Genomic DNA, 27,478 nt, shown 5'->3' with positions numbered 1-27,478 from the left:
AAGAAAAGTAGAAGAAAGTAATAAAGATACCAGAAAATATTAGTAAAACAAAAATTCAACATTCTAAAAATGACAAAATGAAAATCTGGTTCTGGTTCTTTTAAAAGACAAAATAGACAAACTCTTAGAAAGACACTACTAAAAAAAGAAGAGAAGACAATCTACCAATATCAAAAACAATAAATATAAATCACTGCAGATCCTAGAGAATTTAAAATAATCTTAAGAGAATATTTTAAACAATCTTTTTGCTAATAAATTTGAATATTCATATTAAATGAAAAAAATCTCAGCAAAAAATATTAATTTACCTGAATTGCTCCCAGAAGAAATATAAAATCTAAATGGTCTTAGCTGTATTACATAAATTGAATCTGTAACTTAAAACTCTCCCACAAAGAAATTTTTAGGTTTAAAAGGTGTGATCAGTGATTTCTTCCAAATATTTAAAGAAGAAACAGCACTGCTCTTACACAACGCTTCCAGAGCTGTTTATTTATGAAACACTACACACAAAACTAAAAGGCATTATTGAAAGACATTTAAAGAGGCTCTAAATAAATGGAGAAACAGACATTAGTGGAGTGATCATTTTAAACATTGGAAGATTCAATATCATAAAGATATGATTCATTTAAATTCATCTATGTATTACACTCAAGGCTGCTTTGGAAGTTTTTTTTTTAAATTATTTAAAATAGGGTGATTCTAAATGAATGTGAATCTAGCCAAGAATAGACCATGCCATTGTGAAGGAGAAGAACAACAAAATTGGAGGACCTACATTTATATGAGGAAAAGGAACCAGACACAACATAGTAGTAGCATATGATGCCAATTACATGTATTTCAAAAATAGACAAAATGAATCTATGGTGTTAGAAGGTAGAACGGTGGTTACTGTCAGGGGAGAGTAGCATCTGGTAGAAGACCTGTGTAGGATTTCTTAGGTGTTGATAATGTTTTCTCAACCTGGCAGTGGTTACACAGGTGTATTTACTTCATAAAAATGTACTGAGCTGTATACATAGGTTTTGTATGCTTTTCAGTGGGTAGGTTAGAGTTCAATAAAAAGTTTACTTTAAAACACAGCTGCCTCAGAGATTTTCAAATCAGTCAATTCTGGGGACTGCTTCCATAGTGAAGGTGAGCCACCACACACCCAAGGACCATTACGCACCAGCTAGAGCTCATCTGACTTTCCCAGGAAGTCAGATTAAAATTAGGGTGAGCGGTGACCCCAGTGATGATCCTAGGGATACCCTGCCACTTGTATAACCGAGCTTACATTTCCTTACCATTCTCCTTACTTTTTTTTTTTTTTTTGAGATGGAGTCTTGCTCTGTCCCCCAGGCTGGAGTGCAGTGGCACGATCTCGGCTCACTGCAAGCTCCGCCTCCCGGGTTCATGCCATTCTCCTGCCTCAGCCTCCCAAGTAGCTGGGACTACAGGCGCTTGCCACCATGCCTGGCTAATTTTTTGTATTTTTAGTAGAGATGGGGTTTCACTGTGTTAGCCAGGATGGTCTCGATCTCCTGACCTTGTGATCTGCCCGCCTCAGCCTCCCAAAGTGCTGGGATTATGAGCCACCGCGCCCGGCCCCTTTCTCCTTAACTTCTTTCTTCATGCTCAGCTCGAGTCTTGAACTCCACCCCATGCCCACAGTTTCCTAGGGATCACCTCCTGCCTGTGCCCTCTGGCTCACCCTTGGACACATGGCATTCACCATCTTAGAGTGACCTTGCCCCAGTTTAAAATTTGGTCTAATACATACCCAAGAGCAACACCATGACCTTTCTCAGAATTCGCAGTAACCTGTATAAAACTGATGATGATACCTACGCTGTGTCACTCAGGTTATCTTGACCACTAACCTGGCCTCATGATTTTCCCTGACTTATGGTGACCCACAAGCCAGCCATAACAAAAAAAGCTTGGTCTGAGTTAAGCTTAAGATGAGTACAGTTCAGCAGAATACCAATTCTAGAGAGTGTTGAGATATTCAGCTAAAACATAAGCCCCTGCTTTTTCTTTGAGGCTAGATTGGATTTGATGATTTAGTATAATCTCGTCCTCCCTCCTCAGATCTTTTCCAGGGTCTAAAGAAATTGATCTCAGGGCTCTTTCTGAGATTTCTACTTACATGAAGCCATGACATGTTTCTGTGGTAATTCTCCTCCGTGCCGGCATTACTCATTCCCTCTGGCTCGATGCTGGGCTCGCTTGCACTCCAAGGACTCCCTTCTTCAAAAAAAAAAAATACCAAGAAAGGTTTCAGTGTTCGGTCTCCCTGGAGAGCATGTTGGTATGGTAGTTGCCCATGCTTCTGAATCCTAGGGCAGACTACCATGGCCCAGTGGGTTACAGGGCATAGCACTGACTTGGAGGAATATTAACAGGAGCTGTCCCCTTCATCACCAGCTGAACTGGCAATTTCAAAGACATTTATGATCTCTGTTATGGTGGCTTCCATTTTGAGAGATGGAAGCAGAGAAGAAAAACAGAGTCAAGTCCTTGAATTGCTGAGATGAGCCAGTTATTGACTGAGTGTGCCCAAATCCATTCCAGACTGACCAGACCTTGCAGGTGTATTTAAGGAGGGACAGCAACTAACCGGCCTCACAGTGACTGCTGTCTCCATTGTTCTGTGACTGCAGCTAGCGCTATTCCTCTAGCCACCAGGTTTTGCTACCACAGCTATGTCAAAGATGGGCAGGTACCTATGAAAAACTAAGGGAATTCGGAAGCAATTATGTCCAACTGTGGACAGCCCTTGTGTCCAAACTCCTCTTTATGGCAAAGTATAAAGGAGATATCTCTCAAAAATTCCCTACTTGGTACACTATATAACAAAGTTTTCCCTCAAATCTACAAAATTTTATAGATCTTTTTAATGACAAAACAATGTCTTCAACCTGGCTATTTTGACTCAATTGGTCAGGATAAATCGATCAATTTAAATAATTAATTGCAATAGTTTTGCCCCAAGTTAACTGATAATAATGCTCTAGCTTCAGACTTATAACAAAAGAAATCATACATACTTTTTAAAAAATGTCTCCTTAGGAAATAAGCAGAATCTTAAGTAATGCATAAATCAGCTATTTTCAAAGGCGAGGGTGGGTGGATACAGAAGCATTTTCTATTTTAAACCTTCTTTGATGAAATATACTCGGCTTTTATTTCAGCAGACTTGATCGATAATTTATCCACACTTCTTGCTGACTTTTGAAACTACTTACCTAGTAAGGAGAGCTTTCTATTTTGCCTTGCATACAGAGACTAAATGGCAAAGTGAATGTGCTTCAACTTTTACCTAATATTTAATGTTAGGCAGCTGGTGAGTTCTATTTTCATGCCTACTGTATCTTTTGCTTGTCTATTAAGATACTAATTAGGGCCCATATTTTGGACTGCTGTATTTTGGTATTTGGAATTTCTTTAGAGCCTACAATGACAATCTATAACTCTCAGGCTTTGACTGTATATTAAGTTCATTCTCAGGTGTTTGACACATTGTATGGTCATCTTCTAATTTATCTCTACAGCATCCTTGCATTGTAGGCAAGAATTATTCTCACTGTGTAGTCAGAGAAAACAAATCCCTGAGAAGCTAAATGACTTGTTGAAGATCACTCATTGTCAGGTCTAGACTATCTTAACTCTCTGATATTTTGGTTGTTTATATTGTTAAATAGAGACTTTAAAATATAGAGAATCTTTAGGTAGTCCTCCCCAAGGGAATTACTACATTTGACATTGAAGGTTCTGATCAAAAGAATGAATACACAAGTATCTGAATTTCAAAGACTGTCCTGGTCATTAAAGTGTTTTCTTTCTCTAACATATGCTCCACACCCTTGCTGCTCAAAGTGTGGTCCTTGAATCAGCAGCATCAGCTCCACGAGAAAGCTTGTTAAACATGTAGAATCTCAGATCCCCACCCCAGATCTGCTGAATCAGAATCTGCATTTTAACAAGCCTCTCCAGTGACCTGTATGCACATCAATGCTCCAGCTGCCTTGCTCTAGCAAGGGTAGTATGGTTTTCAGGCTGAATAGCTTGTCTACCCTATGGCTCTGCCCTCCATCTATTTATGTGTAAGAAAATGGACTTCAGCTTGTTTCAGGACTTGGGCCCTGTCTTCCTACCCCCCACGTCCCTGCACACCCCACTCCTCTATGTTACCTAGGTCAGTGACAGTGTCCCTGCTCTGGGACAGCTGCAGCTCCTCAGCCTCAGACTCTGAGTCCTGCCGTGATAACTTGCTGCTCTTTAAGCTGCCGACCCGGCGAATGCTGGACAAGGAACCCCCCTTCTTCACCTGGAAACTGCGGGTTCCTTTAATCTGGAGCAGACGAGAACCTCCTATCCTGATCTTCCTGCTGGGAACTGTATTAAAAGAATAAAATAGGGCTTTTTCCCCCTTAGTGTTCCCCAGCCAGTGTTATATCCATCTCTCCCCAACTTGTCCCTGATCAGCCGCCTCTGCTGGCCTGGATGAGCACTCTGAACAAGGAGCTTCTCCCAAGCCCCCAGTCCTGCAGGACCCACCAGGAAGGGCTGGTGCAGCTTCTTTCTTGGACACAAAGCTCATCGGAACTGGGAACGACCTGCTCTCTTTCTGGCCCAGGTTTCACAAGCATGAGTGTGCCTTTGGGGCAGCATCAACTAGGACTATTAGTACACTTGTATCACAGGATTCCTTGATTCAAGAGAACCACAAACCATTTGCTTTTGCTTTCCTTTCAAAATGGGACTTACAGACTTCTGTAAGCTGTCACGTAAACCCCTTCATTTTGGAATACCTCATTCAGAAATAAGAACCAAAGGTGCTTTTTTCTGCAATAGTCAGCAGTGGCTTCCACTCTGCTCCTCAGAAAAGGCACTAAACAATCTGTTTTCACTCGGGTGAGCATGAGTGTGAAATGGCTCTCTTTTCAATGTACCTAATGATTTCATACTATTCTCCTCTCAGTCAAAAAGCTGGGTGAAATGTGATTCCAAATGGTGCAAACCCCTGAGCCAATCTTATAACAGTCTATGCATACCAAGAAGAATATGCATTATTCATCTTTAGTCTTCTGGAAGAAATAGTAATTAGTGAGGAAAACAAAAGAGTAAAAGAAATGCATTTAAACTTGGAGCCTATCTTTATTTAAATCAACAGTATCCTTATTTCCCATAGTCATATACACACCTTCCTTTTCTTTTGAAGATTTGGTGTTGTCAAACATTGATTTTATAAGGGTGGGATAAAGTAAGTTTTAGGGCTTAAAGTCCATTATCAGGAAGGAGCCAGTTTTATAAGCTTAGCATCTTAAGACATGAACAAGATTTCTTACTAATTGTTTAAGGCACAGTTACTAATATTTTAAAAGTACCAATCAGAAAGTTTGCATGTTAGTTTCAGGTTTCTCATTCACGAGAGAGTTAATATGTGACTGTGATAGAACTTGTATAACTAAAACGTTAGCTAAATGTATACTTTTAACACCATTTAAAGGAGGTCAGAAGACTTTCTCCTGAACAATGTGAAAGTTCTGATTTACTGTTGTGATGGAGAAATAAAAAAATTATCACCATGCAGCTGGTAAAGGCCCCATGGAGCTCCCTGAACACATCTGAGTAGAATTTCACATCTGGATGGAATTTCTTGTGGCACAGTTAGACAAATCCCACAAAGATTATGAACCATAATGCTGCATTTTAATTATGGCACAAAGCACACACTATATTTTTCAATATTATTTTTATGTTTAGTTGAGACTTTATCACCTATCTGAAATACGTTTGAAACAGAATATAATTAAAATTTTTTAATGACTACAAGTGCAATTTCATGTCTAAGTAGATTCAGAAGTACAGAAAATATTAAACAGATAATTCTTAGATTTTTACAGAGGTACACACTAATATTCTTTGCCCAATTTTATGACACTTTTTGGCCTACAGATGCAGCAAAATAAACCCAAATTAATGTAATCAGAAAGAAATTTAATTTTGAGAGCTTGTTCCACCAAAAAGGATAGTTGGAGATATCCTATAGCACTGAAAAATTACAGTTCAGAATTGTGGCATTGGTTATTTACAAGGGGCACAGCAGTTAGAATTTATATTTGGTATTTTACATGAAAAACATCAGTTGAGATTGTGCAGCATTGAATTGTAGCCTTTATCTCCATGACAACAAGAACTAGTATAAAAGTGAAACAAATCCATCTAAATTGGATAAAACATCTTTGGCCTTTTCTTTCACCTTACATTGTATCAATTAGCAAGTTCTGTTGGCTGTATATTTCAAAATATCATAGGATTTTGACAGCTCCATCCCCTTTTCCCTGGACTAATGTAACTACCTAACTGCTTCACCTTTCCCTCTACTCCATAGATTGAGTCATCTTTTAAATGCATAAATCATAAATACACACTTTATATCACATTTCTGGTAAAACCTACCAACAACTCTGATGCACTTAAAACAGAATTAAATTTCTAACCACATCTACCAGACCCTGTTTGCCCTTTGCATTACATTTCCGACCCATCTCCTACTATTCTAAATAATTATTTCACTTGAATTTTTCCTGGTAGAATCTGAATTGTCCTCAGGGTGTTTATTTCAAGAACTGGCATTTTCAGGTTTTATAATACCAAATGGTATAAAATTTTAAAAACTGTAATTAGCAGTGGCTCTATTGTCTTCATTTTCACATAGGCTTCAGTAGCTGACAGCTTGTCAAATGGACTAAGGAATATTTAGGAATCTTTGGGAAGATTTTTGTCAACTGATTAAGGACATTTTATGGAGATATATATATAATAGCTCCAGTTTTCCATTCTTTATTAAACAACTTTCATATATTAACATAACCATTCTGTGAGTAGAAAAAATATTGAGCATTTGAGTGTTGAAATATTAAGCCAATTTACATAAATAATAATCATCAAATTAAAGTGTTCTTAAAATTAATCAGATATTTTATTTTATAAAATGGTGTAAAATTTACTCTGCTGAAGTTTAATCGTGTAGTATTAGTAATTATCTACTATCTTAAATATAATTAGCATAATAACTTTGAATGACAAAAGATTGCCTTCTAAATTAAAATCTCTTTGGGATATGTTTAAAAGAGAGAAGCTTCTCATCACATGCAGTATAATTGTCTGAAGTAAGTAATATTTGAAAAAATATTGATTTGATACTTCTTCATCCTCAAAAATCGCTCAAGATTTGACTTATCCTTCCTGCAACATGGCCTCTTTGGGCCATAAATTCAATAGAATATGATATATGATTATCTGTATTTTAAGAATGTTGTGACATTTTGATCTTGAACTATTCAAACTTTTCCCAATGTATATCTATTCCCTTTAAAATATTTTTTGTTTTCTCTACACAGGGCTATTCCTTCTAAGAATCATTCATTCGTTGTTATCCAAAATTTATTGACTCATTGTCTGTAGGATGCTAGAAAACACTTCAACACATAAAATAACCTTTGACTCTTCTAGCAAATGTGCAGATGTTCTTTTAATTGAAATTCACTGGAAAAACATGGAAGGGCAATGGAATTTTTAAAATGGCAAAATCAAATAGTGAAGTTGGCAGTTTAAAGGAGGCCCTAGAGGGCAACTTAAAACTTTGCAATCTTTAGTTCATAGTTAGGATTTTCTATGTGGGTTCTAATCTAGATGCTCACGATGTATATTTAAAAACCCAACAAACAGCTATTTATTGTGTACCTACAATTCACCAGGTATTAAGTTTACACTTCACTTGCATTGTCTTATTAAAAGTTTTCAACATCACAATGCAGTAGGTGTTAACCCAGTTTTACAGAAAAGAGAACTGTGTCTTAGAAGGTAAATAACTTGGACAAGGCCACATAGTGAGTTACTATATTTCACCCATTTTAAGTTGTTCACATTTTAACATATCTGGAAATCAGTATTTGACATGCAAGAGATGACATCTTATGATCACTTGCACCAGGTAGCAGTTGTGACACCTTTGTTATTGCTTGTCTGTGTGAAAAATGTAAAACACCAGCAAAAAGATAAACAGAAAGACAGGATCTTTTAACCCTAAGGAACAAAGTGATAGTGAGGGGTAGGTGGGTGTGTGAGGTGGTAAGTCAGATGTGTTTAGCAACATTCCTTAAGAGGGACTAAAGGTGGGCTAACTTCATATGGGTGCAAGTTGGCTTAAGTAATTAGCACAAAAAGCTTTACTTCTTTTGTGAATCCGTCTAAGAAACGATGCATCACTAACATTGTGATGGCACAGAGGACGTTATCATATATAGAAACATAGACATTAGATAACTGTGAGTTGAAAAGTAATTAAGAGATTTAAACTCTGAGTTGACGATGGTTTACAAAAACTTCAACCAGTATATATATATATATATATATATATATATATATGTATATATATATATATATAGGATTGCATGAGAATTATATATAGTAATAATAATAATAATAAACATCTAATTAGGTCTGAAAGTCCTTTTTCAATAAGAATAAAAGACAAGCAGCTGGGCGTGGTGGCTCATACCTGTAATTCCAACACTTTGGGAGGCCGAGGCAGTTGGATCACCTGAGGTCAGGAGTTTGAGACCAGCCTGGCCAACATGGTGAAACCTTCTCTCTACCAACAATACAAAAATTAGGAAAATGTGGCACATATACACCATGGAACACTATGCAGCCATAAAAAGGATGAGATCATGTTCTTTGCAGGGCCATGGACGAAGCTGGAAACCATCATTCTCAGCAAACTAACACAGGAACAGAAAACCAAACACTGCAAGTTCTCACTCATAAGTGGGAGTTGAGCAATGAGAAACATGAACATAGGGAGGGGAACATAACTCACCAGGCCCTGCCACGGGGTGGGAGGCTTGGGGGGGATAGCATTAGGAGAAACACCTAATGTAGATGACAGGTTGATGGGTGCAGAAAACCACCATGGCATGTGTATACCTATGAAACAAATCTGCACGTTCTGCAAGTGTATCCCGGAACTTAAAGTATTAAAAAAAGACTTACAGACAGAGGGACAAAAACATGCATGACCAAATTAGGCCAAGGTGTGTATGTGCATGCAAGTGGGTGAATTTAATTATAATGGAAATGATATGTACAGATGGAAAATACTGAACTATTTTTAAAATACCACTGTCTAGAAAACATTCTTAGCCAGGCCAAAAGAAATTCTGTAAACGCTGTAACACTTTTTTCTTAAATAACATGGTTCCATAAATAACTTTTCTAGGTCATTCTTATCTACTGAAAAAATTACAAGCAACCTGTAGGCTGACTATATTACTAGAAGACTTATAAGGTAGTCTCCCATTTAAAAAATCAAATATAAAACCTTCACATCTGGTTAATATCTGGTCTATTGCATGGTTATGGAACTTGTTCTAATGTGCATTTAGCAATGCAGAAAGACTGTAGCTGTTCTTTCTCTCTTCATAGTTTCATAAAAATGATTAAATAAGCCTAGTGCTTTATTAATTGATGAGATTAGCCCTACAAGTGTTTAGCAGAGGTGTAGTTTTTAAAACGAGATTCTGTTTACCAAATTAGTTTTACATTAAGTAATGGTCCCCAAGAATTTGGTACGAATGGATGCCATTGATGTTAAGATAATTGGGAAATATAATATTATTTTTTCTCTTTTTATTATGTTTTACATTTCAACAAAAGCATATTAGGAAAATTAAAAAAAAAATACAAAAATTAGCCGGACGTGGCGGTGGGCACCTGTAATCCCAGCTACTGGGGAGGCTGAGGAAGGTGAATAACTTGAACCTAGGAGGCGGAAGTTGCAGTGAGCCGAGATTGTGCCACTGCACTCCAGCCTGGGAGACAGAGTGAGACTCTGTCTCAAAAACAAACAAAAAAACAATAAAAGACAAGCTAAGTGATAAGAGAGTATTATGTAAAAGTTCAATTGGGAGTATTTTTCTTTTCTTATTGGTAAATAAAATAAGGGTTCATCTTACAGCTTTAATGGAATAAGGAGAGTTTCTGAGCTGGAATTGGAAGCCAGGCTTCTCTGACTGCCGAGACCAACTTTTAACAAGCATGATTTTCCATCATAAAGCCTACACAGTCAGTACTGTAGGGAGTTAACAATTTGGGGACACAATTTTGTAGTTTAGACCCCAGTGCAAATATCCTATGAGAAACCCTGAAACATGAAGGAGTCTTTGTGTTTCCATACCTTTCTTCTCCTCGACTCCTGCATCTGATTTGAGAGTGTGGCTGCTGCTGTGGAGAGAATCTTTTGAGTCTTCGTTCTCGTCCAGGACCCCAGCAAAACTGATCTTCCTCTCATATCTGTGCCGATCCAACTCGGGATCCAAACGAAGTCTGCAGCTCTCCAAGTCCTAAAATGCCAGTGAGGAGCACGTGAGTGCTGGCATCTCCCCGGCACTGCATTGCTCTGGCGGCAAGCCTCCCTCCATTTTGAATTATACGCAACTGCGCTTAAACAGCCAGATTCCTTTATCTGCTGCTAATTTTAGATTGTGACCATGCAAAGCTATTCTAGACTTTAAAAATAAATAAAATATTTCCTAATTCATAGTATTTTCCCCCTTTTCCTCACATGCTTTACCTTCCAAAAGCATAGGCCTTGATCCAAATCCACAACTATCTTCCTTACCTTCTAACTCTTTGTCCACAGTTTTGGCTGTATTTTTGGCCTTTATCTTTTATTTAAAAATCACGCATCAAGCATGGATGTGTTAGGTACTGAAGGATAAATAAGGAATTTTTTTAAATCTCTAAAGAAGCTCAGAATCCTAAGATAGAAACTAAGAAGGCAAACAAGTGATAAACTTTAAGACTGAGAGTAGGAGCTCAGAAATCAGGCTCGGAACTGTGCTCGACAGAATAATAGCTCCCCAAAGATGCCCTAATCCCTGGCACCTGTGAATACGTTGCCTCACATGGCAACAAGGATTTTGTAGATGTGATTAAGGCTAAGGACTTAAAGATTGGGAGATTATTCTGAGCTAGCTAAATGGGCCCAATCACAAATCCTTAAAAGGGGAGAGCCTTTTCAGGCTGCAGTCAGCAGAAGCTGTGGCTATGAAAGGAAGATGAGAGAGATACCATGTTTCTAGCTACAAAGATGGGGGGCCGGGTGCGGTGGCTCACGCCTGTAATCCCAGCACTTTGGGAGTCCAAGGCAGGCGAATCACGAGGTCAGAAGATCGAGACCATACTGGCTCCAACGATGAAACCCCGTCTCTACTGAAAGTACAAAAACTTAGCCGGGCGAGGTGGCGGGCGCCTGTAGTCCCAGCTACTCGGGAGGCTGAGGCAGGAGAATGGCGCGAACCCGGGAGGCGGAGCTTACAGTGAACCGAGATCGCACCACTGCTCTCATGCCTGGGCGACAGAGCAAGACTCTGTCTCAAAAAAAAGGAGGAGAGGAGGTGGATTGTGGATTGTAAAATTTGCTTAAATGGTAACACATAGATTGTTTACGTTATGATTGCTCTGGGAGAGTGCCATAAGTCTTATGTGAACCGAGAAAGGAAAAAAATGAGTTAGTCCAGTTCCTCAGCTCCAGCTGGATGATGCCTGTGATGACCGAACCACTGGAAACTTGGTGCCCCTGAGGGAACTAGGAGTGAAGGAAAATTGGCTCCAAGGTGTGCCCCATGCCACACACTCTGTGAACGCGCCTGGTTCTTGCGTAGTATTTCTATTTATATCATTGGTTAAACAAATCAGGCCCTCATGGTACACACCACACATGAGTGTATATGCATGCACACACATGCATGCACACACACACGCATGGTCTTATTTCTGTCTATCCATAATCTATAGGAAATGCTACAGAAATAACAATGTACGTTTGGGGATGTTTAGACACTAAATACTGGAGTACTTTCAACCATAATTTAAATGAGAATACTCATTAAGAAGCAAATTTTTATACAGATTTATGAGCAGTTGGTATAAAAAATTTATTGGTGAGTTCTGGAAAATATTAGCCATAAAACTCCTCATATTTTCAGAGTAAAGGAAGCTAAAAGCTCCTAGATATTCCCAGCATAATTGATAATGATCAATGAAACACTATATCCAGTAGGACAACCTTCACTGATTTCTAGATCAACTTTGGAGTTATTATTATTTGTAATGAGGAAAAGAGCATTTCTTTTTATGTTTCAAAATCCCTTGGTTGAATTTTTAAAATTATGTGATACATTAGCCATGGAACATTTAAGAAAACTGTGAATCTTGGAAACCCAGACACACGCCTGGCCTCACCAAGTAACCTGATTATTAACGTGCATGCTTTAACTTACCACCATAGGCTCAGTGCGAGGTCTGGGCAGGCAAGAAAAGGTCTCTCGCAGGAAGGTGGTAATCTCCAGAAGAAGCTGACATGCTGCCATCTTCAAGGCAAAGGGGCAACCGCATTTAGAGGGGTTCACAGTACCTGTGAAATGAAAGTGTTCTTTCATAAGGAGACAAATCAACAAAAAATACAGAAATGCATAGTTTGATGGACATAGCTACACATGTGTAAAATCAAATTGAATATGAGAATGTTACCTATATATGTCCAACATTCAATTACATATGAGGACTTCATCTATATCTATGTAAGTTCAATTTACCTATTCCCTTTAGCATGATTTATGCACTACCATAAGCATCTCTCTTCCTCCATTTTGCAAATTCTACAGAGTGCTTCAGTATTAAAATATCGAACAAGTAGAACTAAATTATTTTCCTTAAAGCATCGTAGAGTAACAAAATGCAGCTCCAACTAAACTAGAATAGCTTTTAATGAAAACAGAAATGGGAGGTAATCTCGCAAGATTTCTACGCTGCTCTTCAATCAGATTTAGACTATGCATATGGCAGTGAACTAGATTTGGAGCTACAAAAATTCTGCCAGCTCATTTTATGAGGGATGTCTGTCTTGCTGTTCTGAGGGCAGTGAAGTTGTTTCAGCTCTAGTTCAAATGTGTTTCTGCAACATAGACAAGACATACTTACTGGATCACACATATCATACAATTTGTGCAAGCTAGCCTGTCAAATTAAGGCATAGCTATACTAGAAATGTACAAATATTCTCTTTTGCTCTGAAGAATATTGACCTTTGAATTAGTAAAGCATTGTATCCACTAGAAGCCAACTAATAGTTTTTGCTCTAAAGATAGATAATGGCCACAGTAACACCATAGTGATTTTTTAAATTCTCAGAATTAGTTCTCAGATATGTGTCATCACAACTGATGGCACAGGATGATGCAGAAATATATTGATTAAGTGTTCAGAAAAAATCAGAGCCATGTAGAATTCCTTCTCTTATAAAACAAAGGAAATGGTTGTCTATTTTAAATGAATCAAGTCATCAAGCAATCACAATACCATTACATATGAACAGTCCTAAAAATATCTCTAAAATGTTTCCTGGATGTTAAGCTTTCTTAATTGAATAGAATACAAACTTCATGATTTCATTTGAAAATAGGTGGAAATTATGGTCTTTCTGTAGAATTTAAGCTATTGTTTTCTCAGGAAAACCATTTTCTCTCCCGAGTTAATTTGTTGCTGGGGACTTTGCCTCTCATCAAGAATGGAAAAGACAAGCTTCTGTAGAATTTCCAGCCCGAAAGTTGCTTGCACCATAATTAGCCTTTAAATGCAAGATGAACTGTGTATTGACTTGAAAGTGGAAGTAAAAATCAGACATATCAATCTTATATATGTCTTATAGGGGCTATTTGACTAAATATTGTCTGGATATGCAACACTTTTTTAAAAATGATTGAACACTAGACATTCAGTATAGACTTTTGGGTCTGTCTTTTCACTCCTAAGGTTATCATCCAGGCTTTTCTTACCAGTCCTGTAGACAATGAGCTTAGTCTTAGTCTAGGCTCTTTCATGGCTATCATATTAAATATCCTGTTTTAATAAACAAGGATTGAGTTCTACCTAGTCTCAACAAAAAGCTAATATTCTAGGCATAACATACTGGTAAACGACACTTATGCAGTCCAATGGGGATTCAAGTTGTTTTGGCCTATAAGGATGCATGCATTTAATGTTGCTTCAGCTTCTCTCTGTTCTGAAGGCCCCCCTGGAAGTTCCAGGGTGGTTTAGAATGCCCTCTGGCTAGATGGGTCTTATGGTGGGCCTTCCCTAGGTTCTGTGATTGCTGGATAAACCTCATTCTAAGATAGTTTAGGCTATTGTAGATATTTTTGGGGCCAACCTTCATTATTAGGCTGAAAGACTGACATAACAATTTGGTGTTTTGTCAATGGCTACGTCAAGAAGATTTGCTCTGATTTGATAAGGTCTTAGAAGGGGCAACATGATTTAAAAAATGCAAAAAAAAAAAACACTTTGGAAGGAACGTGGAAGGGAAGATCATAAGAGTTTTCTTTGATTATTATTCAGTCCTGCCTAATGTTACACTCCATCCATTCTTTTACATTTCATGACTGCAATGATGCAGTAGGTCTGAATCACCTAATGAAGGACAACTCTTAACATGTAGTCAGGGAACTTGAATTTCAAACCACAGGGGAAGGTCAGAAGGAAGAGATCTCAATACGTTCACCATATAAAGATACTAATTCCATAACTATAACTGGAATTTTGTATTCCATAAAAGGCAGTGGTACATATACACAAAAGCTTGTATGGTATAGAACACATGTATACACAAAATGATGTTGAAGAAGGATATAATAGGAATCCTTTTGTCTCTACTTTTCTATGATGAGATTCAGTTCCAAATTTAATAAATAGGTACAGTACAGCAGACATTCATAGTTCTAGCAACCTCTGAATATTTTAATATTTCAGTGTGTCATGTTAAATACTATAATATACTCTGTTTAAAATTTTCAGTATTTTACTGATTTGGAAAATCATATTCAATTTTATTTCGTCTGATTTTGTTTCCTGGAGCAACAACAACAACAACAAAAACACACAAAAAAACACAAAAGAAACACAAAACCTGAAAAATTCTCTTCTAGGACAGTAAATTTTCTGCAACTGTAGTCTTTCAGAGATGTTTTCTCAGAGAAGTCAAATACCAATATTTGTATAATAGCAAGAGTCAAAGATGAAAAATAATAAATGTTCCATCTTGCCTGCACCTCCTTGCCCCTGTCTGTCTTCTCTTTCTGGTTCTTGCCTTGTCTCTGTGTTGCTTTATGCACATGCTTTACACCATGCACAGGGAAAAGGGGATAAGGCGCAGTGGGAAGACATGGGGAGGTGGTAAGAATATGAAGGAGAAAAGAGAAGTATTAAGTGCTCCTAAAGCAGAGGTTCTTACAAGCAGGGGTTCTTGTAGTAAAGGGAGTCTCCTTACTGTCATCTAAAAAGTCTTCCTCCTCATCCTCCTTTCTAAGTCTCCTCTTGGTCTCCTCATCGTAAATGAGACCCAGAAGGTTGGCTGGGCTCTCACTTTCCCCATGGCACAGCTCATTCAATCGGACGCCAATTGCCTACAATGGGAAGGAAAACAATGAAACGGCACAAACTAAGTCAAACTCTAAAATAGGCTCTCACATTACAGCAGACATAAGCAACCAATTAATGAGAATTATTTCCAGCATAAGCCTCTTCTGTATGCTACAGTGTTGTTTCCACCATATTTGCCAGTATGGAAACCAGATATGGAAGAAATGACTATCCCCAAGGTCATCCAGTCTAAAGATTTATAAAAACTAGGATGACACCTTTGTATATTTGTACAAAAGTTTTTCTGAAAATATTTCCATTTACTCAAAGGTTATTTATTTTATAGATATGATAAAAGGGAGTACACAGTTGCTTTTAATGGAGGATTTTGTTGCAGTAAAACATCAGAAGGCACAGTTCCTCAGAGTGCTTCTGATTATGCTATTTTTAATGAGAATGTCACTGCCACGCTAATGAGTTTAGAAGTTGGCCAGAATTCTGTTGCTGGTTTTTTTTTCTATATGTCATTATATATGTACTTATTGGCTTCTTTTATAGACTTTGTTCCTCTTTCCATAATACTCTATGAATTAATAAGAAATGCTAAGTTTTCTTTTGGTAGACTGCCCAACAACATTAGAAATATGACTCTTAATAACTCAGCACATGGACAAGATTGGTTTTTACATGGTATTCTTAGAACTAACATCCTTGCTATCTGTTATTGAATCATCAGGCACTACTGTCTGGTTTATCAAAGGAATTTTCCACAAGAAGAGACAAAAAACACTATTTCTATCTAATTTATTTTATTTCCAATTATACACTGCATGCAACAATGGAAGAGACACAGGCTCAGGAGTGAGAGAGAAAAAGTTAAACAGATCACTGAACTTGGGGTTTGACAGTTTGGACACTCTCTGTTTAAGTAAGAGCAAAATTCCAGCTAACTTTCTTCTTTCTTTCTGTATCATACTTTGCAAATATTTAGAAAAGTTACTAAATTCTCAGCAAGTAAGAAAATACACTTACTACTGAAAACAAACATGCTCAAGCTCTCTAAGTGAAGATTATGCTCATAACTCTTTAAATGAAAAGACATTTTTGAATGTTGTAGATATCTGGAAACAAAAAGTCTCCCTAAACTCTGGAATTAAGTGAGGAGCTAAAAACCAGGAAGCAAAAACCATACCAAGGAGAAAGCAGTATAGAAAGCAGTATGTGGGATTCTAAAATTTTAGCTGCTAACTGGGTAAGTTTTAAGCAAACAAAACAAATTGTAAAAACAAAACCACCACCACACCAAAAAGCCTTATCCTGGTGCTGCTATTTTGGAGATCCTCTGTTAAGGAGGAGACATGCAATTATGAGTCTGGAATGGAGCCAACAAACTAAATAGTGAGACTCAAAGGGGAAAAATGTCTACATTGACCATTCCAGGATGTTGTAACTAAGCAACTTAAATTAAATCCACAGTTTATAAAGCTTAAAGGGCTGCTCAAAAAATGAACTTGTCTGGTATAATACTGTATGTCTAAATAATAATTTATATCTCTATTTCTCATCCAAAGCTAGAATAATGCCTCAGGGCTATGTTTTTTCGTCTCTTCCTTCATTCATCAAATATTTATTAAGTGAGGTAATTTGTTAGGTATTAAATACAACATAAAGTTGAGTAAGTTGTTAGAGTACATTAGTACCTTTGTTTAATGTGCCCTGGTAAATTATAAGCCCACATAAGAAAGATTCCTATTTGGCAAATAGGAAGGCTAGAAGGGCTGGGAGGTTTGCCCAAGGTCGCTCAGCAGGATTCAAACATAGGATGTCTGACTATCTATGCCTGTGTTCTTTCTTTCTTTCTCTCAATGAGCTTACAGTCTATTGAGGGATGTAATAACATAACAAAACAACTAATTAAGTGGCTAAAGAGACTGGAAACACTTTATTAGCTCATAAGATAGATTAAATTCATATCAGAGAGGGAGAGGGTCGCGGAGCTGTGGGACTGGAAAACTACATTTTGGGTACAACATGCACTACTCGGGTGATGGATGCATTAAAATATCAGAATTCACTGCTGTAAAATTAATCCATCTATGTGGTCAAAAACTGCTTGTACCCCAAAAGTCATTGAAATAAAAAAAATAAAGAAATAAAGATAAAATTTAGTTCAGAGAACCACAGAAAATCTCACAGAAGGTCTCAAAGTTTGTAGACTTTGACAAATTGGTGTTTTGACTGATGGAGAATGGGGAGAGTAGACATTCGAGGAGACGGTCCTGAAAGATTTATGTTCATGGAAATGCACCATGTGCTCAGAGACTGCCAGAGGGGCCACTGAATTGGAGTTCAATTTTGAAGGAGGAAATAATGTACAGGAAGGCTGAAAAGGTAGATTTGGATCAGATCCTACAGTTCTTGAAGTTGAACTTCATTTTACATTCTTGAGAAGGATGAAAGGTAGTTTCTGAGTGGGGGAAGTAACCTGATCTCTCATTCCAGGGACATTGTACTAGCTGCCCAGGAATGCTGAGACAAGTATGGACTCTGCTTTCAAAAATTCATGTCAGAACCTATTATTATTGAACATATAGTAGGAGGAAAGTATTTAAATACATATTCTTTGGGTACATTGACTCATTTGAGTTCATCACCCATAATCTTGGAATGGTTTGAGTGAAGGTCATGGAGAGGGCAGTGATGCCAGGCTAAGCAGTTTGGGTTTTATTCTGAGGGAAAAGGAGGGCCACTGAAAACATTTTAAGTGAATCAGAAACACACTATAATTTGCATTGTAGCCTAATCACTCTGAGAGCAGTTTGGAGAATGAATTAGAGGCGGCAAGTCTGGAGGCTGGGAGATCAGAATGAATGTCATATCTTGGGTGGGCTGGGCTATAGGAAGAACTTTTCACTGAGATTGTGTAGGATGCATTAAATGAGAGGAGACTGTGAGGAGAAGACCAAATAGGAAAAAAGTTTAATCATCCAGATGAGAAGTCATGGAATCAGACCTAAGGGGCTTCAGTGACATGGAAGAGGTGGGATCAATAGGGGAGGAGATGGGGATATGCTCAAAGGTTGGCATCTCAGATGACGGTGGTGTCAATAAGAATAGAAAGCTCAGAAGGGTTGTAGGTGGCAATGTGTTTACTTGAGGAGAAGGGTTTTATTTTGGAAGATTGAGTTCTAGTATATTAACTGAATGTTTCCAAAGTGCAGCTGGCAATGTGGGCCTGGGATCTGAAAATTGCTATGGTTAGGGAAGTCTGTACTTACGGGTTATAGTTGGAAATATAAAAATAAACGTAAGAAGAAATTAAGAGAAATCCTGGAGAATATCTGTTTATGAGGAGGGAGGAGACAGAGGACTAGGAAAGGACACAGAGAATTAGGCACAGAGATGCAAGGAAACTCTGGAGCATAATGGTTTCAAAAAGACAAAGATATGTGCAGTTGGCAGTGTCAAATGCTGCAAGAAAGTCAGAAGACACTTCTCCTGAAAACACCTGTTTGTGAAATCTCTCAGTCACAATCTCCCTATAAACCTGAAACTCTCAAATGCGCAGCACTTCATGGTTTTCCCCTCCTGAAGGAAGCCAATGGGATTATCAATTGTGACTGTTGTTTCAGAGAAGCCTTTCAATAAGACCTTCCTTGAATGAGATACGTAATAAATGAGGGGCTGAAACATCTCTCCACATTAAAGAGATTATTGGTGTCTCTATGTATCTCATGATATGCATTTCATTGACACTGCTTGACTTGTATAAACTCTTGTGCTGTTAAAACCAAATATAATTAAATGCAGGATAAGTACAATGGAATCACATAATAACTTAGCTCAATTATTTACAAAAACAGATATTACATAGGAGAAACTGTGTCTTCTCATATATATAATGTGCAATAGAAGCCTGAAAAGGGCAGTGCTAAGTCTTGATCATCGACATTAGCATTAATAAAGTGTTCTACTCCATTGTATCATATGTACATATAAATACACACACACACACACACACACACACACTCATGTATCCTTTTCAACAGGATGTCTTTATATAGAAAATTAAACAGGATGTCTTTATAAGAAAATCCAAAGAACAGCAAATGAAGTAAAGACTGATACACTTGTAGAAAGACTGCACATATACTGAATACAATTCATGCCTTTTGAATAACTCAGGCACTTCACAAAAAAGATGTGGGTAAAACTGGAGGAAGAATACCCTTAGTTGGTAAGCACATTGGTAGACACATTCAGCTGAATTATTAACAGAAATTATAATAGTTATTCCAAGTAATCTTTAAGAAAAGAGGAATATATGGAACCTCTTTATGTATGTTTATGTTCAGCTCTGCCTAAAATTAACAGAAACAAATTGGTCCTCTTGAATTTCTTTTTATTCTTCACCTTTTTTCCTTCTATGGTAAAGAAGTTAGAGTTATTTTAAGGGTCCATTTTGTTAGAATTCCTAAAGAAGTTTCATTCATTCACTTTTAAATTTATTCACTTACTCATATGCATACATACATATGTGTGTATGTGTGTGTGCAATTTCCAAAGGCTTTCAGACAACTTAAAGGAGGCACATCAACAAAAGAGAAAATTTCATTAAGAAATTAGAAAAAATCATGTCGTACCATATGACCCAGCCATCCCATTACTGGGTATATACCCAAAGGATTATAAATTATGCTGCTATAAAGACACATGCACACGTATGTTTATTGCAGCACTATTCACAATAGCAAAGACTTGGAATCAACCCAAATGTCCATCAGTGACAGATTGGATTAAGAAAATGTGGCACATATACACCATGGAATACTATGCAGCCATCAAAAAGGATGAATTTGTGTCCTTTGTAGGGACATGGATGCAGCTGGAAACCATCATTCTTAGCAAACTATCACAAGAACAGAAAACCAAACACCACATGTTCTCACTCATAGGTGGGAACTGAACAATGAGATCACTTGGACTCAGGAAGGGGAACATCACACACCGGGGCCTATCATGGGGGGGGGGGCAGGGATTGCATTGGGAGTTATACCTGATGTAAATGACGAGTTGATGGGTGCAGCACACCAACATGGCACAAGTATACATATGTAACAAACCTGCACGTTATGCACATGTACCCTACAACTTAAAGTATAATAATAATAAATAAATTTTTTAAAAAAAAGAAAAAATCATGTCCTACAAAACATAAATTAGAATAGAATCCAAAATAAGGGTGTATTTTACAATTATAACAACAACTATCAAAAAGACAATTCTTGATGAATACAGCAATTAGAAGCAAGGCGTTGAAATCTAATCTGGGAGATGGAATATTGGTTCCTCTACTTACTATTAATATATATGTAAACTTTGGTAGGGCGCTTGACCTGTATAAACTTCAGTTTTCTTAACTGTGAAACAGAGAGAGTAATTTCTGACCTCATAGATTTATTGGGACGATTAAATGAGTTGTTTATTTTTCCCCCAAAGGGTTCCCTTCAGTACCTGGTACATATCAAACACTCAACAAATTGTCTTCAAAACCAACACAATCAATCAAAAAATGACTCCACTTCACTCAAGCATCCTAATTGTTATAGAAGAAAACCGAAAGCTCACGTCTCCCCATTGGTAGAAGAGCTTGGCCGCATTCCACTGCAGCTTCTGGTTTCGCTTGTTGCCCACAATGGGAGAGCGTCCCCGGGAAAGGCCTTTCTTGGTGATGTTTACATGGTGCCCTTTCATCCACTCTGGCCAGTTGCCACGATTGCAGCGGTGAACAAAACGAGCACATTCCAGGAACAAGGCTGCTCTGGCCACCACAGGTGCTTCCTGAGTAGGGTTGTTCAGGAAAGAATAATGTGGGATTAATGAACAATAACTTTAAATTGGTCTTAAAGGGAATGACTGTGTACTTTTAGTTTATTTTCCTCTTCATGTTTTGATTTAGTTTGACCATATTTCCTAGGGTTGTGTCTGTACAGCCAAGACAGTAGTGAGAAATCTGGAAAGTAAAATCCCCAAAGAAAACGTGGATCTTGAAGAATTAGACATTTTAAGTAGGTTTCTGTGTTGCTTTCTCCTTCTTCTCAAGAATCTCAAGTAATTACATGTCTCCAACTTTGTATATTTAAGGGTGGCAGCGATTTGAGTGTAGAGTGAAAGAGCTTTTAGTGAGGTCTTAAATATGAATCTTTTTTTGAACCCTAAAATTTTACATGAAGCAAACAAATATTCCATTTCTAGAATTAGTCTTATTTTAACCAAGAGCGTCAGAAGTAATTTTGTACCAGCAATAGTCTTTTGTCTATAACCATCCGTATGTTCCAAAGAGGTAAAATTGCTTCTGCACATTTTGGCTATTAAAAAAAGGGAGTTCAAGACCAGCCTGGCCAACATGATGAAACCTCATCTCTACTAAAAATACAAAAAATTAGCCAGGCGTGGTGGAGTGCACCTGTAGTCCCAGCTACTCAGGAGGCTGAGGCTTGAACCCGGGAGGTGGAAGTTGTGGTTAGCCAAGATCATGCCACTGCACTCCAGCCTGGTAGACAGAGTGAGGCTCCATCTCAAAAAACAAAAAAGAAAAGGAAGCTCAATCTTGTTGAGTTAGTCTTTTTTTTTTCTTTTGTCATAAATAACTGACTGGATTATACTTAAATAGGCATGGTTTTCATTGAAAATATTTGATAAAGAGGAGATTAATTGATAAATGATACAGCATTTCTTCAGAAAAATATCACTCCACCTTGTCATGTCACGATGTGCTTGAAAAAAAAAAAGGAAAAAAGAAGAAACATCTTTTAGTTGATATCCAGAATCTGGTAAGAATCAAATACTCTACTGAAATCTTTGAAAGTTTTTTTTTTTTAAAGTTAAGGAAAGAAGTAATGAGAAGTTTTCCATAGAAGGTCAATAGATCATAAGAAAATATGTATCAACTATTCATGTGTATTTTGACTTGTGTCAGTTTTTTAAAAAATATATCACAATATTATTTATCATTTTAGGGTTACTCAGTAACCACAGATTTTCAAACTGAAATAATTTTTAATAACCATTGTAAGCAATGTATCAATCCATAAAGTTAAAATAGAGGCTAATATAGAGTGTCAATTACATGTCAGTTAACTTTTAGAATTATAATATATAACATCCCTGTGATCTATAAATAATGTCCCTCATTTAAGATTTTTTAAAATGAGGTATAATTTTTCACTATCATATAGCATGAAAGGGGTGAATATAGGAACATAGGATTCAACCCAAGTCTCACTGATGCCAGTCCTATGCCAGTTTCTCTTTGGCATTTACATTGTCTTAATTTATACTCCCATAAATCTTAGTAAAAGATAATTTCTAGAGTGCAAGTAGAAATTAACTATTAATATTTAAAGTGGGACATTAGTTCCATGTACTATTGTTTTCTAAAACATAAATATATAAACATATCATTTCCCCATTTGAGATCTATTACAGGCTCCATACTCAACCATAAAACAAAGATATCCAAGCTTTGTGATTTGGGTCATCTCCTTTTCTATGCCCATCCCAAGTGCTTTATGATCCAATTATTCAACTTAGTTGCTGTCTCCCAGATATGACATCTTCTACCATTCCATATGTTGTCTCATGGCTTGCAGAGCCTTGAAACTCCTTTTCTACCCAGAAAATTCCCATTTTTAAGATTCAGGATTCAGTTAGTTACCTCCTCTGAGAAGCCTTCTTAAATCCCTTCCCTGGTCAGGCAGAGCTGGTTACTTTACATTTTTGGGTACCAAAGTATCCCAAACACACTGGATGATTCAAGTAAGTTAGTTCCTTAAGCCTTTCTTCATTGTATATGTCTTAAATGCAGCCATCAAAAATTACAATGAAAATATATTTATGTAGGTACTTAATTTTACAAAGAATATTATGTATTACCACAACATGAAAAATTAACCTATGTGAAAGACAGAATGCAAGATGAACACTAATGGTGAGAATTTATCCTTAACAAAAGCTGGATACTAATGATGAGAGTCTATCTCATCAACTGCATGGGATCAAGACTAGGAAGCAGGTCACAGGGATAGAAAAACTTGAGATTGCAAGGAGTCAGATGACCTTCTGCATTAAACCCAATAGTATTGCAGTGCCATACCATATAGACTAAATATCTATATTCTTTCTTGTATTAAGTATTCATTTCACTAAACAGTTCAGATATGCAAATCTGTGTCTGGAAAAGGTTGGAACATTTGTCTCTAAAACAGAATGTCAGTTTAGAGGTCAGGCAAGTGATGCAAATTTATTCTTAGCCTGTCACAATATGACACATTCCCAATATAAAGCAATGTGGATTCAAAGCTTAATGACAGGAAGACATAAGTAACACTGCTGAAATAGCATTATATTGTGAACCCTGGCTCCTTCAGGATTAACAAGGGTGAAACTTAACGTGGACCACATGTATGGGGTAGAGGATCATTTTATTGCCTCTAAGTGTTAGATGGCAACTGAGAGGATTAACAATAGATGAATGAACAATCTAAATAGTGATATGTGAGGCTTCCTATATAGATTAGTTTGCCTACTTTAGATAAAATAATTCTTAAAAAATATTACTTAAAAATTATTTTAGCTGCTTAAGAAGCCCAAGGCATTTTTGAATCTAAACCAACTTCATTTCTCCTGCTCTCAAAAACTTCTCATGATAAAACTGAGATATTATGAGTTACAGGCTGTGGGAAATTCGAATCCAAGTTTGGAAATGAAATTGATATCAATATAAAAATAATTCTCATTAACTATATGGTAAAATATTAAGGGGGAGGTTGGTTATTGTCTGATGAATTTTATGCATGTAAATAGCCAAATCCATTAATGTTTGGAAATGTCACTGTTTGCATCAAGGAAGATGACATAGAGTCATTCAAATATTGCCTTTTTATTATAATCATTATTAGCCTAGTGGATGATGTCAGTCTTAGAAATTCTATATTCAAGATGGCAGTAAATAATACTAATTTATGGGGTATTTTAGTATATATATTACTATACTGAAAATTGAGGGTGATGCTAAGGTTCAAAGCCAAGGGTACTGATGTCCAAGATCATTAGTCAGCAGCAGCTAATTAAGTTTGCTGAGTTTGCAATGTGTGTGCAACAGCATTCAAGGAATTCTGGTGTGAGTGTGGCTATGTGGAATCGTTTTCATTCAGTTCCTTTTAAAATGTAGTTTAGAAAGTATTGATTTCAGGGGCAGGGTTATGGAATACCTTGGACAAAGGATTCCTCCTGAGCATAAAGGAAAGTCAATTTTCCCTCTTTTGATGGAGCTTACCTCTTATGGCTCAGTGCAATCTGAAGAAGCAGCAAAAGATGGAGGCATGACATAATGGATAGGGATGGATTCACATCACAGAGAAAAACAGCACAAATGGAGAAAAATGAATCGGAAGAATGCTGCATAGCTGAAAAGAACCACAGAGTATCAGAGGCACAGTTACAGGTGAACATCTAAACAAAATTTGACACCATTGGAATACCATAGAGAATTTGCTGGTGGTCCTAAAAGAAAAGTAAGCATATTTAAATTTCTTCTTTCTTATTAACATGTCTGCCCAGATCCCTTTTTATGCTCCATAATGTCACAGAGAGGCTTCTATTCCATTATATTATAACTTTGTAGTTTCCAGACAAGCAAGAATCGATTTTAACTGAGAAGGCAAAATATTAGATTGAACCTATGAAATTTCTAAATTTGAAGGTCAGAAATAGTCATATCAGCAATTTCATATAGTTCAATCTTGTATGAGGTGTTCTCTGCATGGGTTACAGGCTTGTCCAGTTGAAATTACAAAAAGTTAATGAATGTCAATGCACAGCATGGGGAGTCTCTAACAGTCTACAGCTAGAAAACGTCAGGAGTCTGGCTACTTTCCTCGACTTCTTTGCCATTTTTTTTCCTTGAATTTTATAAGATCATTATGTATATTGAATACTTCCTTTATGAAAGTGAGGCAGAGAATTGAGACACTAATTTCGGCAGCTGTGCTTTATTTTGCCTGGGGACCTAAAAAATATTGTTGCCAAGATATGATGGTTAATTGAAGCTTATAATTGCAATACATTCCTTTCCCTGGAGAACTATATCTAAGCTTATGATGTGCAAAGAAACCTTGACTGATCCTGAAAACTCATATAACACTGGATAGAAACTGTTTTTAAAGACTAAATATTTTACGTGGGCCCCTAGGGAATTACATATTTTTTTTATTGCCTTACAAAATAAAATATAAAGCTGTTGCTGGTGCAGGATACCTGTTTATCTACAACCAATGGGAATAAGCAGTTATTTTGGGTCTTAGTAAGCATTGGAAAGTTCTTTACTAGGGGACATATACTTCTGAGTCAGTATTTATTACTTAGTTTGCATTGAATTCTCTGCCTGACTTGGATCAATAAATAACTGACTCGCTAGCTAACAGGCTGCCTCCTTCCCTGCCCATTTCTACAGTAGCTGTGGGTAGGCCGAAGATCAACATTATAGGTTAGCACAAGGTCTGGAAGGCTAGTCATTTTAGCACTTACTCAGATCATGCTAATATTTTGGGTATTTTAAAAACCAAATGAGGACTTCTGTTTCTGACAATATGATGAATTAAGAGTGAAGAATTCATTTGATTTAGAACACCTGAAATGGTGGGTAAAATATCAAAAAATGTCTATTTTTATTTTGCTTTTATTTCTAAAGTGAGATTGAAGACAACTGGAAAGTAGAAATTACAAGAAAGTGCAATTCTGGAGGTGGGAGTAGGGATAAACTAGATAGAAATATTTGTCCTGAAGGTTTCTGCTGACTGTAGAGAGACCAGATGGGTTTCCAATGGGCCACAAGTTAAAAATTGGCACAAGTGGGTTGGTGGTCAGATCATATACTCATCTGACATAAAGCCAGGATCCACCCGCAGTGGATGAATAAGAAAAAAATCTGCCCCAAAGAAGTTGGTTTGCCTGACAAGGTTTGGCTCTGGGTAGGACAGAGGAGGGGAATAAAAGGAAAAAGTCTTTTATGAGAATGCTTAACAAAATCCCGCATTCTCGTACCAGTTTGGTGCACCAGGAATGGGCTAATTCCGTGCCCCCCAACCCCCAAAAATAATTTTAAAAAATGTTCTTAGATTGATAATGTTTCCAGGTGTCTGATTCATAAAACAAGTTCTTAGAGATCTACAAAGAGACTTAGACTCCCAAACAATAATAGTGGGAGACTTTAACACAACACTGTCAATATTAGACAGATCAATGAGACAGAAAATTAACAAGGATATTCAGGACTTGAACTCAGGTCTGGACCAAGCAGACCTAATAGACATCTACAGAACTCTCCATCCCAAATTAACAGAATATACATTCTTCTCAGCACCACACAGCAAGAGTTTCTTTGAAACCAACAAGAACAAAGAGATGATGTACCAGAATCTCTGGGACACAGCTAAAGCAGTGTTAAGAGGGAAATTTATAGCACTAAATGCCTACATCAGAAAGCTAGGAAGATCTCAAATCAACACTTTAACATCACAATTAAAAGAGTTAGAGAGACAAGAAGAAATTAATCCAAAAGTTAGGAGAAGACAAGAAATAAGTAAGAACAGAGAAGAATTGAAGGAGATAAAGACACGAAAAATGCTCCAAAAAAATCAATGAATCCAGGAGCTGGTGTTTTGAAAAAATAAGCAAAATAGACCACTGGCTAGACTAATAAAGAAGAAGAAGACAGAAGAATCAAATAGACACAATAAAAAATGATAAAGGGGATATCACCACTGACCCCACAGAAATACAAACTACCATCAGAGAATACTATAAACCCCTCCATGCAAATAAACTAGAAAATCTAGAAGAAACAGATACATTCCTGGATGTATACGCCCTCCCAAGACTAAACCAGGAAGAAGTTGAATCCCTGTATAGAACGATAACAAGTTCTGAAATTGTG

At 37.1% G+C, this 27,478-nt stretch overlaps 1 protein-coding gene across 1 annotated transcript in view; it reads right to left on the bottom strand.

Moving 5' to 3' along the window:
- UNC80 (unc-80 homolog, NALCN channel complex subunit) overlaps positions 1 to 27,478 on the bottom strand; it is a 226,497-nt gene that overhangs the window by 99,211 nt on the left and 99,808 nt on the right. The window contains exons 23-28 of the mRNA XM_077957497.1: positions 21,112 to 21,324; positions 15,392 to 15,527; positions 12,348 to 12,481; positions 10,241 to 10,406; positions 4,189 to 4,392; positions 2,144 to 2,244 (exon numbers count right to left, since the gene is read on the bottom strand). Coding sequence (XP_077813623.1) covers positions 2,144 to 2,244; positions 4,189 to 4,392; positions 10,241 to 10,406; positions 12,348 to 12,481; positions 15,392 to 15,527; positions 21,112 to 21,324 — 954 coding nt within the window. The remainder of the gene's footprint in view (positions 1 to 2,143; positions 2,245 to 4,188; positions 4,393 to 10,240; positions 10,407 to 12,347; positions 12,482 to 15,391; positions 15,528 to 21,111; positions 21,325 to 27,478) is intronic.

The sequence above is a fragment of the Macaca mulatta genome, chromosome 12, assembly GCF_049350105.2.
Source record: "Macaca mulatta isolate MMU2019108-1 chromosome 12, T2T-MMU8v2.0, whole genome shotgun sequence".
Taxonomy (NCBI): domain Eukaryota; kingdom Metazoa; phylum Chordata; class Mammalia; order Primates; family Cercopithecidae; genus Macaca; species Macaca mulatta.
Note: the sequence above shows the minus strand (reverse complement) of the source record. Positions and strands in the feature narration are given on the sequence as shown.